This window comes from Oncorhynchus tshawytscha, linkage group LG20 (genome assembly GCF_018296145.1).
Source record: "Oncorhynchus tshawytscha isolate Ot180627B linkage group LG20, Otsh_v2.0, whole genome shotgun sequence".
Taxonomy (NCBI): domain Eukaryota; kingdom Metazoa; phylum Chordata; class Actinopteri; order Salmoniformes; family Salmonidae; genus Oncorhynchus; species Oncorhynchus tshawytscha.
In genome coordinates this window covers 36,945,155-36,958,985 of record NC_056448.1, presented here as the reverse complement: position 1 = coordinate 36,958,985, position 13,831 = coordinate 36,945,155, and the positions used below count along the sequence as shown (strand labels likewise).

The following is a 13,831-nucleotide window of genomic DNA, read 5'->3' as shown; positions in this document are numbered from 1 at the left end:
ATTTCAATGTTTAGAATGTGGTCTATTAATGAGAATTGATTCAAATAATCATGTTTTATTGTGTAGACTATACATCTACGATTTAGGTCATATCATTGATCACATCAAACTATTCCTCGTAAAATGTGTCATATATGGCGTTTTTTATCATCTGTGTGCCCGCGTTATTTTCAGGTCACAGACATGAGCTAATGCTTTGTGAAAGGAGATTTCTGGTGCAGCTTGTTGGGGGTTCCGCGCAGTGTCATTATCGCCACATCCCCGCTTGCGCGCATTCATTGAAAGAACGGATTGCTATGTCAATCGTGGATAGGAGGAATGCGCTGATCTCGGGAACTATAGAGCAGACACGGGAGGACCTGAATTAGTGGCATCGATGAGCCAAACTGAGGCAAGAATCTTCATATTTTGGAATATCTATTACTAATGTTAACGCAAATATTTTTTTTAATATTGCATGTTTTGTTAGGATATGCTTTTGACTATATGGACGTAGCCTACTGTAGTTTTTTTAGTCGTGCTAAATTTACCCGTCGGTATCCCATGCGCGCAATGACAGGCAGCGGATAGACGACAGAAGGATGTATCCGAATTGTGTGTGAAAAGTTTAATTTAGGCAGGAAAGAATAACACCATATTCAAACCATCCGGCCAACATTGTCAGAAATGGTTGGCTGTATCACCGTTATGCGCATGCAATAACCCTTTTTAGCCTATTGTTTTATTGTATGGCTAGTCCTATAATATCCCATATATTATTGTATACCCTACACATGTATAGAGTATTACTATATGGCAAAAGGTGTGGGCCTACTTTATTATGCTGGTATACTGCTGTGGGTGTGGTGTCAACTCTGTTCCACTGGTCAGTGGGTCAATATAGAGCAGTGCAGATACTCAAATTGGATGGAGTCCTCTTTCAAAGATTCTGCATGTTGATAAAAACAACATATTTTTTACCCTATATTTTATCAATGGTTTATCCTTGATTCATCATGATTTAACATAATAAAATTACTAATTAAATTGTTATTTTGCTAATAGATGCTTGAAGCTGGGTACTCTCCAAAACTAGGACCTCATTAGTTACAGCCACTGTGCTTGAACAGATAAAGTGCCCCTAGAGCTTGCAGGGGCGCATTGAGAGCAACAGCTTCATCTAGGCTCTGCTCTAGGGACTTGAACAGACTTGTTCCTCTCCTGCGTGTTGTCAAGGAGACAGCTGGTTGATCCATGATCACTGATGGTTCATATTTACATACCCCATGTGGGGGAAGGAGGGATACACTAGCAGGGCTGGACTGGCCATCTGTCATTTTAGGAAATGCCAGATGGGCTGGTTCATTTTTAGCCCAGTGGGCCTGTCTAACTCAGGTTTTTTGTGCAAAATCATACATTTTTGGCTAATAATGTGAGCCTCAGAGAAAATATGGCCTGGTGTAGGGGCCTTGAGGAAAAATTGGGCCAGGGTGGGAACCTCAAGGAAAAGAAGGGGCAGGTGTGTTAGAAATGTCAGGGCTGATTTCTGGTCCCAGTCTGCCCCTGTACACTAGCCTATATTGACAGTCCTTAGTGATTTCTGGTCTCAGTTCTGCCCCTGTACACTAGCCTACAGTATTTTCACAGTCCTTAGTGATTTCTGGTTCCAGTCCGCCCCTTTACACTAGCCTATATTCACACTCCTTAATTATTTGGCTAATAATGGGGGCCTCAAGGAGAAAATGGCCTGGTGTAGGGGCCTCGAGGAAGAAAATGGACTGGTGTAGGGGCCTTGAGGAAAAAAATGGGCCAGTGTGGGAGCCTCAAGGAAAAGAAGGGGCAGGTGTGCTAGAAATGTCAGGGCTGATTTCTGGTCCCAGTCTGTCCCTGTACACAAGCCTATATTCACAGTCAGTGATTGCTGGTCCCAGTCCGCCCCTCTACACTAGCCTATATTCACAGTCCTTAGTTACCCTCTACGCGCTTGTTCCTAACAGGAAAAGCTTCTGTGGTCAAATTTATGTGGCCTGTTCGATTTCACTGTCAGTTAATATCAGGCCAATAAAAGCTCTCCATTCTCTGAGGCCTATAGAGCCATTGCACTTTTGTTGCGGTGGTCACTTTCTGCATGCCACAGGCAGCCCAGGTCTCTCTACGACACGACTTATTTTCAACCTCTGGTTTGCCCAGCAATGAGTTACCTCACGTCAATCGATAGGAAGACCAACTTGCGTGGTCCAACTGGTCTTACCTGCGTAGTTGTCTTTTTTTGTAAATGGCATTACATTTTAATGGAGACAAACAGCCCTTTTAGTGATGTGGCATTTTGTAGAGATGGTTGCAAGTGCTGGTGCTTGAGCACTCATTCTGGTGTGTGTGTGGCATCCCCACCCCAGATGGAGATGTCTGGGGTTCCGGCGGGGGTGACACGGAGGACTGGGACAGTGAAGAGGACGATGTGGGGGGGCCTGAGGCAGCAGTGGAAGCTATTGGGCCTGTTTGAGATTGACCAGCAGCACGAGTTCTACAGCCTCACCTCTATGATGAAGGAAGGTCTCTCTGCAGCCGTGCAGACCACCATCGACAACCCACCACCGGTGAGCACCAACCACGGGTCACATTAGGTGTGGTGCAAGTATTCTAAGTAAATTCTACTCAGCATGTTTGCACCACGTTAAAAATCTGACCTGTTTATTTCAGTGGAGGATAGAACACTTAAAACAAAGTTAGAACACGAGACTGTCTTCACTTACACCTTGTTTTGTTTTGTTTTGTGTTTAATGCCCTGTGTACAGGTATTTTACAAACGTCACACCCAGTGCAAACACGTGGTAGATTAAGATGTTTTACAAGGCTCACAAGGGATAGACAGTTTGATCTGGGCATTGTGTTGTCAGCGTGCATAACCATGTACAGTGGTCTGAATCTAGTCAAAAACAAGTTTTAAATGGTCCAAACAAACAACAATATACATACACCTGTCATATGCCATTGTCAACATTTTCATGTTTGGTTATTTACTGGATACATTTTGATTTCCTGGTAGCGGGTAAATGTTGACTCACTCCACCTCCATCAAGTTCGCTCAGAGGACCATGAGAAGGTCAACAGGGGTGGGGATGTAACATGAACAAAAGGAGCTCATCAGATAGAGCCATGCTCCATCCACCTGTATTGCTTATGGCCCCATACAGAAGAACCCTGGGTCATGTTCATTAGGCAGCAAACGGAAGAAAATGGACTGGAACAGGGAGTTATTACCTGGACTTTTCCAATAAGAAAGGCTCAAATTGTTATGGTTCTCATAGTTTGTTAGCCGCTTGTTAGCTTACCACTAGCTACAATGGCACCTTCTCTGCAACAATTGTTTTGTTTAAGACTTATGCCCAATTTTGACTTTACATCATTGAGGCGTCTTTCGATTACAAACTGAAAACCTGCTCCCTACTATTTGCTCTTATGACTTGCCCGTGTGGATCTGAGAAGGCGTTGAGGCGTTACCATATTGCTTTCACCCATCCGGTGCCCTCAGATCGACCAAAAGTCATCAGCACCAAGGTCAGATGGAAAGTTGCTAAGTATCCGGTTTGGAACAGAGTATTTGGCTGAGCTAGGGGAGGTGGCTATTAGTAGCTTGTGCATTTGCTTTGTTTAACTGACAAACACTGTTGTTGTCCCTACAATGGAGAAGGGGGACAAAACAGGATTATATTAGCAACCTGATCTCAGAGCATTTTGTATTATTCTGTAAGTAAAACCGAGATACCCCATTTAGTATGATATGTTACTTTTTCGTATGGCATGTATTCATTTGTGGATGTCTATCACCCATTTGGTATGATATGTTACGAATTCAATTCGTATTATATGTTACGAATATGCAAAACATACAATATGTCATGAATTCTAGATAGGTGGCTAACGTTAACTAGGCTAAGAATTAGGGTTAAATAAAAATGTAGGAGTTAGGTTAAAGTGTTAAGGTTAGGTGAAGGGTTAGCTAAAAGGGTTAAGGTCAGGGAAAGGGTTAGCTAACATGCAAAGTAGCTAAAAAGTAGTAAGTAGTTGAAAAGTTGCTAATTAGTTAAAATGCTAAAGTTGTCTGTGATGAGATTAGAATTCTCAACCTTTGGCTTATGTAATCATCTGTTTAATGTAACCATACCAAACATAACGTAATATATCATAACATATAATATTATGGCCACCCGAGTGGCGCAGGTGTCTAAGGAACTGCATCGCAGTGCTAGAGGCGTCACTACAGACACGGGTTCGATCCCGGGCTGTATCACAACCGGCCGTGATTTGGGAGTACCATATGGCGGTGCACAATTGGTCCAGCGTTGTCCGGGCTAGGGGACGGTTTGGCCGGAGTAGGTTTACAAGTAGGCCGTCATTGTAAATAAGAATTTGTTCTTAACTGACTTGTCTAGTTAAATAAAGGTTAAAAAACATGGACTGTCTTGGATTTACGAACAGAATAATACGAAATGCTCTGCGACCAAGCTGATATTAGAGCCAAGTGGGACTTGGATTTGGGTGTAATCATGAGAACTTATTTGCAGAAACCATTTTACATTGGCGTTTGGTTGCTGTGCCGGATCCTATGGTGCTGAATACGATTTTTATATATTTTTAATTTTTTTACACACACACACACACACACACACACATTCAAATGGAGCCTGCTGACTCAGCAGTGTGATACATGAATGTCCAGTCTGTTGTCTTTACTCACGTATTATCTTACACACACACACACCCTGTTGACCCACCTCTGGTAGTGTGTTAACTAATTTTGTGTCGCAATGTTTAGATTTCATGAAAAGTTGAGAGGAGTTCAACAGGAAAGGTATCTGTACATTTTTGTTGTTGGACTGTCATTGCTGTTAATGGTCTTTTTTTCATATTTAAAAATGTAGCTGTGTAGAACATCCACAGAATGTTAGAAGTGAATACAACATTTAAAATAGTGAAAACATAAAACAAATGCCTTCTTTTTAGAATGCAAAATGTTAGATGTATCTGACCCACAGTGATTGTAGAAATGTTTATTGCTTTGCATAATTGGTATATGTTACAGGTAACCATTATTCAATTTTTTTTATTTTTTTATCATAGGATGAATTGTCAGAAGATGATTACAGATTGGAAGTCACTCAAATACATAAGGTATGCTGATTTCCAAAAATCTCTATCTCTTACTGATACAGAGGAGTTTGTCTGTGCAAACAGCAGGTATCTAAATAGAGCCAAGATATCGTGTGGAGTTCCTCAAGGATCTATTCTTGGGCTGGTTGTTTGACCTACATCCTTGACCTTGCTGCAGTACCTATCACCTTATTTCCATTACTGTTTGCTGATGATACCAATCAGATCTGAACTCAAAATAACTCTCTCTGTCTCTGTGTGTGTGTAGGACTTTAAAATGGAGACATTTGCAGGGCCAGTGTTTGCCAGCTTGCGTCGCTCCCTGGGAATGACAGAAAAGGAGTATCAGCATTCTCTCTCCTTCGATGGCTCATACCTGCAGTTCATCAGCAACTCCAAAAGCAAGGCTGACTTCTTTCTGACGTGCGTAAGCATATTCTACTCCTCTCTTCATCTCTCCCTTTCCTGCTAGTATATATCTCTCTCACCACACATAGAAATACAGCAATAGTGAAAATATAGAAGAGTTCCTTTGTTAGTCCTATTTTGGTATTTTATTATGGATCCCCATTAGCTGTTGCAAAAGCAGCAGCTACTCTTCCTGGGGTCCACACAAAACATGAAACATAATACAGAATGACATAATACAGTACATCAATAGACAAGAACAGCTCAAGGACCGAACTATATACATTTTTTTTAAAGGCACACGTAGCCTACATATCGATGCATAAACACAAACTATCTTGGTCAAATAGGGGAGAGATTTTGTGCTGCAAGACCCCTGCTGGCATGTCTGGTGCGATAAGTGTGTGCGTCAGAGCTGTGTATAAGTTGACTATGCAAACAATTTGGGATTTAACACAATGTTTCTTATAAAAAGAAGAAGTGATGCAGTCAGTCTCTCCTCACCTCTTAGCCAAGAGAGACTGGCATGCATAGTATTTATATCAGCCCTCTTGTTACAACTTCTAACAATGGTGAGGGGAGGAGTCAAGCGCAGAGAGCAGGTAATTCAGTACGTGGATATTTTATTCCATAGACTGTGGAGCCACGACATGTAAAACACCAGGGCGCATGAAACAACCCGTCCCAAAATACAACGGACTAAAACTGTCCGGAAAAATACTGATAACACTCATACACCAGATAACAGAGAACAAGGCCGCACTAATACCCAGCGGGCCTAGTGCCCTTAAATAGCCTACAAACAAACACTAACTCAAAACAGGTGTACCCAATTAAACCCAATAAACAGAAACAAATGGAAAGGGAATCGATGGCAGCTAATAGGCCGGCAACGACCGCCGAGCGCCGCCCGAACAGGAAGAGGCACCATCTTCGGCGAGATTCGTGACACCTCTGATTACAATTAAGAGCAAAATATGCCGCTCTGTTCTGGGCCTGATCTCTGCATCTGCCTTTCTCTTCCAGGAACGATAAGTGTTTTTTCTTGAAGACCCAGAATAAGAGAGAGGTGAAATTCCTCCTGTCCAATCTGAGAATCTACATGGAGCACCTAGAGAAGTATCCCCATTCACTGCTGGTCAAGTTCTTAGGTAAGACTAACAGGATGGACTCTCATGGAAAATCTTTGTATCTGTTTTTAGTTCTCTTAGCTACCATAGCTTTGCATTTGACTGACTTTCGGTTTGTTTTCCAGGTGTCCACAGGATAAACATTTCCCATAGGAGGAAGGTACTGACTGACTATAGATTATTATTCATAGGCATAGTGTGTGTAATTATCTACAACTTTGTTCATGCCTTGTCTTACCCTTTTCACAGAAGTACTTTATTGTAATGCAGAGTGTTTTTTATCCTGACGATCGAATAAATGCCAGGTAAGCCTGTTTCAGAGTTAAACCAAAAAGTCTGGAGTAGGGACTATATTACAGGCTCTGGTAGCAATACTGCTATACTGACTTTGTTCTCTGTTGTCTTTTGTTGCAGGTATGACATCAAGGGTTGTGAGGTGAGCCGGTGGACAGACCCCGCCCCTGAGGGTAGCCAGATTATTGTTGTCCTCAAGGACTTGAACTTCAAGGGCCAGTATATCACTCTGGGTAAGAGGAACGAATCCTGTCATAGTATGTTACAGCAAGCGTTATGTCACATGTGTACCAGATGACTGACTACAATGAAAAAAATACTTTACAGGTATATTGTAGTAATTGAGATAGGCCAGTCTGGTCATGCTTATAGCAGAGTAACATCCATTTTAATAACCCATATTATTACACTGTAACAGGTAGTAAGTGGTACATGCAGTTATTTCATATATATGTTTGTGCTGATAGACCAGCAGCGGCCGTGGCTGCTCCGGCAGGTGGAGATTGACACGTCGTTCTTGCAGAGACTCAACGTGCTGGACTACAGCCTCCTGGTGGGCCATCAGCCCCTGCACCAGGACGAACGCCACCAGGGCCTCTCTTTTGCCACCCTTATCATGCGCACAAAAAAGTGGGTGGAAATTGTTTTTTTTTAAAAATTATTTCTTGATGTTTACCCCCTCTCCTCTTTAACCTTTTCAGATGGTTGTTGGTTTCTATTAACTCTGGTTACCCCTTCTCCTCTTTAACCTTTTCAGATGGTTGTTGGTTTCTATTAACTCTGGTTACCCCCTCTCCACTTTAACCTCTCAGGTCAGTGATCACTGGCTCAAGCCCCACCCATGCGGGCAAGCCCACTGTTCCAGGGGTGGTCCCAGAGGAAGACTCCAACCTGTCGGTGTCAGAGATGGATGGCGGGACAGGAAGTGGCAGCGTTGCCGAATCACGGGGAGGAAGTGACCCGGGCAGTGCCCTTTCCGGGAGAACCTGTACTGAGCAGCCGGCCGGGTCGGTCACAGATTCGATGGTGCTCAGGGACTTCCAGGCCCAGAACCGTCGGCTGCTGCCCAACTTCAAGAACCCGCTACACGTCATTGACGGACCGGAGCATCGCTACTTTGTGGGCATCATTGACATCTTCACTGTCTACAGCTTCAAGAAGAGGCTGGAGCATTGGTGGAAGAGACTGCGGCACCCAGGGCAGGCCTTCTCCACCGTCAGCCCCACCTCTTACTGCCTTAGGCTCTGCCAGTGGGTACAGGACCACACCAAGTAGACTCAGAAAAAGGGGAGGATGAGGATGATTAGTCCCAGTAGCAGACTGTCTGCCCAAGAACAAACGTTTGCATGCACACAAGTTGGACACTGACCAGAGACATGAAGCTATGCTTTTAAAGCACTATAATTTCAGATTGATCAAGGAGCAGTTACTTTCATGTTTCCACATCTCCAGACCAAAGCTAAAACAAATATAAACCATTATATACAAATATAATATTCACCATCGCAAATTCATGGGTTTCCTTTTCATATTCTTTGTTAAGTAAACATAGAAAAAGTTGCGACATTTATAATCAAGTGCTATGAATTAATTAGCTGATTCTCCAAAGTATAATTGTTTTTTAATTGTTGAAGTTCAATTAGCAAGTGAATGCTGAAAACCAAAATAATTGTGCAAATTTGCCACCTGATATGGATTTATTTTTATTTTTACAATTGTACTTTGAAGTGTTTATACCTGTGCAATTTTGTTGTATTTTTAAAAGCTGTGTTTTCACTGTTCAACTGACCAAGTGAATATACTCTCCCGATATGATTGTGTATATATATATATATATATATATTTTTTTTTTAATTCTTTTTTTTTTTTGTATTCTTTGTGCGGTCATGGCAAGGTCAGTATAAAGGGTTAACGTTTAAAAGTGATGACAAACGGTAGTCATAAAGGTTCTGTTCCCCTGCTCAGACATTGCTGACGCATGTCAGATCTTACAATGCCTGGATAAGTATTTTACATATCAGCTAACCACACCATATGTCATAGCAATCTGGTGCCCGACTGCACAGTCGATGACGTGGCACGCAACCATTGGTTGATGCATGCAATGTCTGAACAGGGAAACACAACCTTTATAAGACTGCCTGGTTCTTATGATGACCAACACATTTTTTTAAAGGGAAAGTTCAATTCTGGAAATTGTATCTTATTTTTGACTTACCTAAGGAAGAACCTGGACACCCTAGGTAACACCGTAGGGAAGTTGAAAATACACAAATTGAACTATCAGAAGGGATATTACTCACACTGCCCAGTTTTTATGGTGAAATGTAGGCTAAAGACTTAGTCTTGCTGTTAGAAAATATAACACAAATGTGCTTTAAACCTCTTGAGGTGCTCCATTCTGTACCTCACCCTCGACACCCTGTGTCAGTCAGGGAAATATGAGGATTGTTTTTCACAACTCTGTCTGGGTCTGAATGTTGTTTGAAAGTAAGGCACTGTATTTACAGGGTTTAAGTTGTCTAGAAACAGAAATCTATTCTATCCATGAATAGAATTGACTTTACATCCTATTTGAATGTAAGATGTAGCATAAAAAACATCCACACAAAGTTGGGGAAATAAAATACCCTGATTTGAGGACTAAGTTATGTGGTCATTTTTACAACATATTCACTAATGTACGCTACTTCGTAATGGTGTGGATGGCTAACTCTAATCCACCATCTATACTCTCTCCTGGCTCAACTTGTTGACCCGTGAAGTCATGTTTGTGCCTTCTGTCTATAATAGCCATGTGCTGAAACCTTTGCTCAATGCATAAATAACTTTGAGTTAAGGTGTGTGTGAACTTTGCTTATTTGCTTACAGGCTTGTATCTAACTCTCTGAAGGTACCCTCTCTCTAAAGGTAGTTCAGTGGTTCCCAACCTTTTTTGCTTACTGTACCACCAACTGAATTTTGCTCTGCCCAGAGTACACCTGAAGCACCCCCTCAAGTCCCTAGTTGGGAACCACTGCTCTTTTTTATTTTTATTTTTATTTTGTCACCTTTATTTAACCAGGTAGGCTAGTTGAGAACAAGTTCTCATTTACAACTGCACCTGGCCAAGGTTAAAGCAAGCAGTGCGACACAAACAACAACACAGAGTTACACATGGAATAACAAGCATACAGTCAATAATACAATAGAAAAAGTCTATATACAGTGTGTGCAAATAAGGGAGGTAAGGCAATGAATAGGCCATAGTGGCAAAATAATTACAATATGGCAATTAAACACTGGAGTGATATATGTGCAGAAGATGAGTGTGCAAGTAGAGATACTGGGGTGCAAAATAAAATAAATAACAGTATGGGGATGAGGTAGTTGGATGGGCTATTTACAGATGGGCTATGTACAGGTGCAGTGATCGGTGAGCTGCTCTTGACAGTAGGTGCTTAAAGCTAGTGAGGGAGATATGAGTCTCCAGCTTCAGTGATTTTTGCAGTTTGTTCCAGTCATTGGCAGCAGAGAACTGGAAGGAAAGGCAGCCAAAGGAGGAATTGGCTATGGAGGTGACCAGTGAAATATACCTGCTGGAGCGCGTGCTACGTGTGGGTGCTGCTATGGTGACCAGTGAGCTGAGATAAGGCGGGGGTTTACCTAGCAAATACTTATAGATGACCTGGAGCCAGTGGGTTTTGCGATGAATATGAAGTGAGGGCCAGCCAACGAGAGCATACAGGTCGCAGTGGTTGGTAGTATATGGGGCTTTGGTAGATGGATGGCACTGTGATAGACTGCATCCAATTTGCTGAGTAGAGTGTTGGAGACTATTTTGTAAATGACAGGGAAGCAGGGCTGTTGACCAGGGTAGGGGTATATTGGTTCCTAACTTCCCTGAAAAGTTGCATATTGCGGGGGCTATTCGATGCTAGTGCAGTACGCCACAGGATGGTTTTGTGCTGGTCAAGGGCTATATCTGTTCCTGGTTCTACATTTTTTGAATGGGGCATGCTTATTTAAGATGGTGAGGAAAGCACTTTTAAAGAATAACCAGGCATCCTCTACTGACGGAATGAGGTCAATATCCTTCCATGATACCTTGTCGAATAGAAAGGCCTGCTCGCTGAAGTGTTTTAGGGAGTCTTTGACAGTGATGAGGGGTGGTTAGGATGATATCTATGAGGGTGCTCGTGTTTACGGATTTGGGGTTGTACCTGGTGGGTTCATTGATAATTTGTGTGAGATTGAGGCAATCAAGCTTAGATTTTAGGATGGCCGGGGTGTTAAGCATGTCCCAGTTTAGGTCACCTAACAGCACGAGCTCTGAAGCTAGATGGGGGGCAATCAATTCACATATGGTGTCCAGGGCACAGCTGGGGGCAGAAGGTGGTCTATAGCAAGCGGCAATGGTGAGAGACTTGTTTCTGGAAAGGTGGATTTTTAAAAGAAGAAGCTCAAATTGTTTGGGCACAGACCTGGATAGTAAGACAGAACTCTGCAGGCTATCTCTGCAGTAGTTTGCAACTCCGCCCCCTTTGGCAGTTCGATCTTGTCGGAAAATGTTATAGTTAGGGATGGAAATTTCAGGGGTTTTGGTGGTCTTCCTAAGCCAGGATTCAAACACGGCTAGGACATACGGGATGGCAGAGTGTGCTAAGGCATTGAATGAAACAAACAGGGAGGAGGCTTCTACTGTTAACATACAAGAAACCAAGGCTTTTACGGTTACAGAAGTCAACAAATGAGAGCGCCTTGGGAATGGGAGTGGAGCTAGGTACTGCAGGGCCTGGATTAACCTCTACATCACCAGAGGAACAGAGGAGGAGTAGGATAAGGGTACGGCTAAAGGCTATAAGAACTGGTTGTCTTGTACGTTCGGAACAGAGTAAAAGGAGCAGGTATCTGGGCACGGTAGAATAGATTCACGGCATAATGTACAGACAAAGGTATGGTAGGATGTGAATACAGTTGAGGTAGACCTATGCATTGCGTGACGATGAGAGAGATATTGTCTCTAGGAACAACATTTAAACCAGTTGAGGTCACCGCATGTGTGGGAGGTGGAACTAAAGGGTTAACTAAGGAGTATTTACAGTGAAATAAGGCAATAATTACTAACCAAAACAGCGATGGACAAGGCATATTGACATTAGGGAGAGGCATGCGTAGCCGGGTGATCATAGGGGTGCAGTGAGTGGCTTGGCGGACTGGAGACACAGCGATTCAGGCAGCTACAGGGCTAGCAAGCTAGCAGAAGGGCCTTAGAGGGACGTTGCAACGGAAGAAGTCAGTTGTAGCCCCCTCGTGCGGTTACGTCGGTAGACCAGTCATGACGGATCAGCAGGGCTCCGTGTGGTAAAAGGGTCCAGGCCAATTGGCAAAATAGGTATAGTGGCCAAAGAATTTGTCCGATGGGTCTCTTAAGCTAACAGTCCGATATGCTCTAGCCAGCTAGCGGGCCGCGGCTGCAGTTGTTGCAACACCAGAGAACCTTTAGAAGGGCGATGGTTAGGCCTACAGAGGGAATGTTTGTATTTCTGAACTCAAATATAATAGTATAGATTAAAATACCAATCCAGGGGTGTACTTCAGGTGTGGTATTCTGATAGTGAAACGATCACATTTATGTTACAAAGCTCTTTTTACATTAACGGTTGTCACAAAGTGCTTTACAGATACTCAGCCTAATACCCCAAAAAGCAAATAGCGCAGACCCAGAAGCACATCAGATATGACACTAGGCTAATAGAAAAGTAATAGCCCAATTCAGAGAGTATATCCTGCAAAACAGATACAGTATGTATCAATCAATGTTCCTTTATAAGTCATACTGATATGTGAAAACTTATGACAGATACTGCACTATATTTTATTCTATATGCCAAGTCCGTCACCTGTACACACCTCTCTGATGGCCTCACGGCTGCCGTTTCACTTCTGACACCAATGTAACAAATTAGCGGGGTAGTCCCGACCGGGACACGACTCCAGGTCAAGTGATTGTCAAGCCAACATCTTAACCGTTATGGCAAGAAGTCTGAACCTGTTAATGAGGTCGCTGCAATAGGGGTTTTGGCATTAAAAAATCATTATTAACCATTTTTACATGGCATTGAATAATTGTATCAATTCATTATAGGCCGATTCATCATCAATAGGTGATTTATTAGACCTACTTAATACTCAAAAATGGATTGAAGGTGCAATCTGTATCTGCATATTGTAGTGACCCGACTGTAGACTAATATGTAAATGAATGATGGACCGGTGGATGAAATCGTGTCTTCTTGCAGAGGTGTGGGAGGTGGAAATTAATGTGGACTCCTTTAAGGCTAAGCAGGTAGAGGATTTCGGACAACATAGCCAATGCATGTAGTGCCTGGTCCTGAGTTTCAACCTGGACTCAGCAGTACATGTAACATAGTAAATGTAAATCCGGGACACTACAAATAGCATGATATGTCAGGTTTCGTATGGTATGTATTAATTTGTGTATGTCCATCATCCATTTCGTACAATATGTTACAAATTGCAATTTGTACAATATCTGCAAAACGTATGAAACTTGGGATGAAAGAGTGCTTGACATGGGATGAAAGAAGTGCAGGAGCTGTCTTCATCCAGGAGCTGTCTTCATCTAAGTATTTTCACCAAAATTCATAAATGACACAATACCATAGAGACCTCTGATTATTCACTGTTAAGTGTTCATTCACATTTTCCATGACTTCGCCATGTATTTTAACCAAATTTTCATGGCTAGTATTATAGCCCACATGAAGAATTAAGCATTATTGACACTGGAAGGCTGCTGTGTCTGATCCAATGTAGGCAAACCATCTAATGCTGTTGTGCCCTTGACCAAGGCACTTAACCCCCCA

At 42.5% G+C, this 13,831-nt stretch overlaps 1 protein-coding gene across 3 annotated transcripts; it reads left to right on the top strand.

The window, feature by feature from the left end:
- The first annotated feature begins 108 nt into the window (after nucleotides 1-108).
- Nucleotides 109-9,602, top strand: pip5kl1 (phosphatidylinositol-4-phosphate 5-kinase-like 1). 3 transcript variants are annotated; one of them, XM_024381701.2, is made up of 10 exons: nucleotides 109-391; nucleotides 2,376-2,576; nucleotides 5,101-5,151; nucleotides 5,399-5,553; nucleotides 6,565-6,689; nucleotides 6,794-6,828; nucleotides 6,918-6,973; nucleotides 7,083-7,195; nucleotides 7,430-7,592; nucleotides 7,775-9,602. In XM_024381701.2, the coding sequence occupies exons 1-10, from the start codon at nucleotides 377-379 to the stop codon at nucleotides 8,235-8,237; spliced, it is 1,377 nt and encodes a 458-aa protein (XP_024237469.1). In that variant the 5' UTR covers nucleotides 109-376; the 3' UTR covers nucleotides 8,238-9,602. The 3 variants fall into 3 exon arrangements, with proteins under 3 accessions (XP_024237469.1, XP_024237470.1, XP_042158543.1); XM_024381702.2 differs by lacking the exons at nucleotides 109-391; nucleotides 2,376-2,576 and adding an exon at nucleotides 3,991-4,831; XM_042302609.1 differs by lacking the exons at nucleotides 109-391; nucleotides 2,376-2,576; nucleotides 5,101-5,151 and having other exon boundaries at nucleotides 5,425-5,557.
- The last annotated feature ends 4,229 nt before the right edge of the window (nucleotides 9,603-13,831 follow it).

Excerpts from the sequence above, each read along its gene's own strand:
- pip5kl1 (XM_024381701.2), top strand. Across the intron at positions 5,554-6,564 it reads AAGGCTGACTTCTTTCTGAC|GAACGATAAGTGTTTTTTCT; the intron begins GTGCGTAAGCAT and ends TTTCTCTTCCAG. Across the intron at positions 6,974-7,082 it reads GACGATCGAATAAATGCCAG|GTATGACATCAAGGGTTGTG; the intron begins GTAAGCCTGTTT and ends CTTTTGTTGCAG.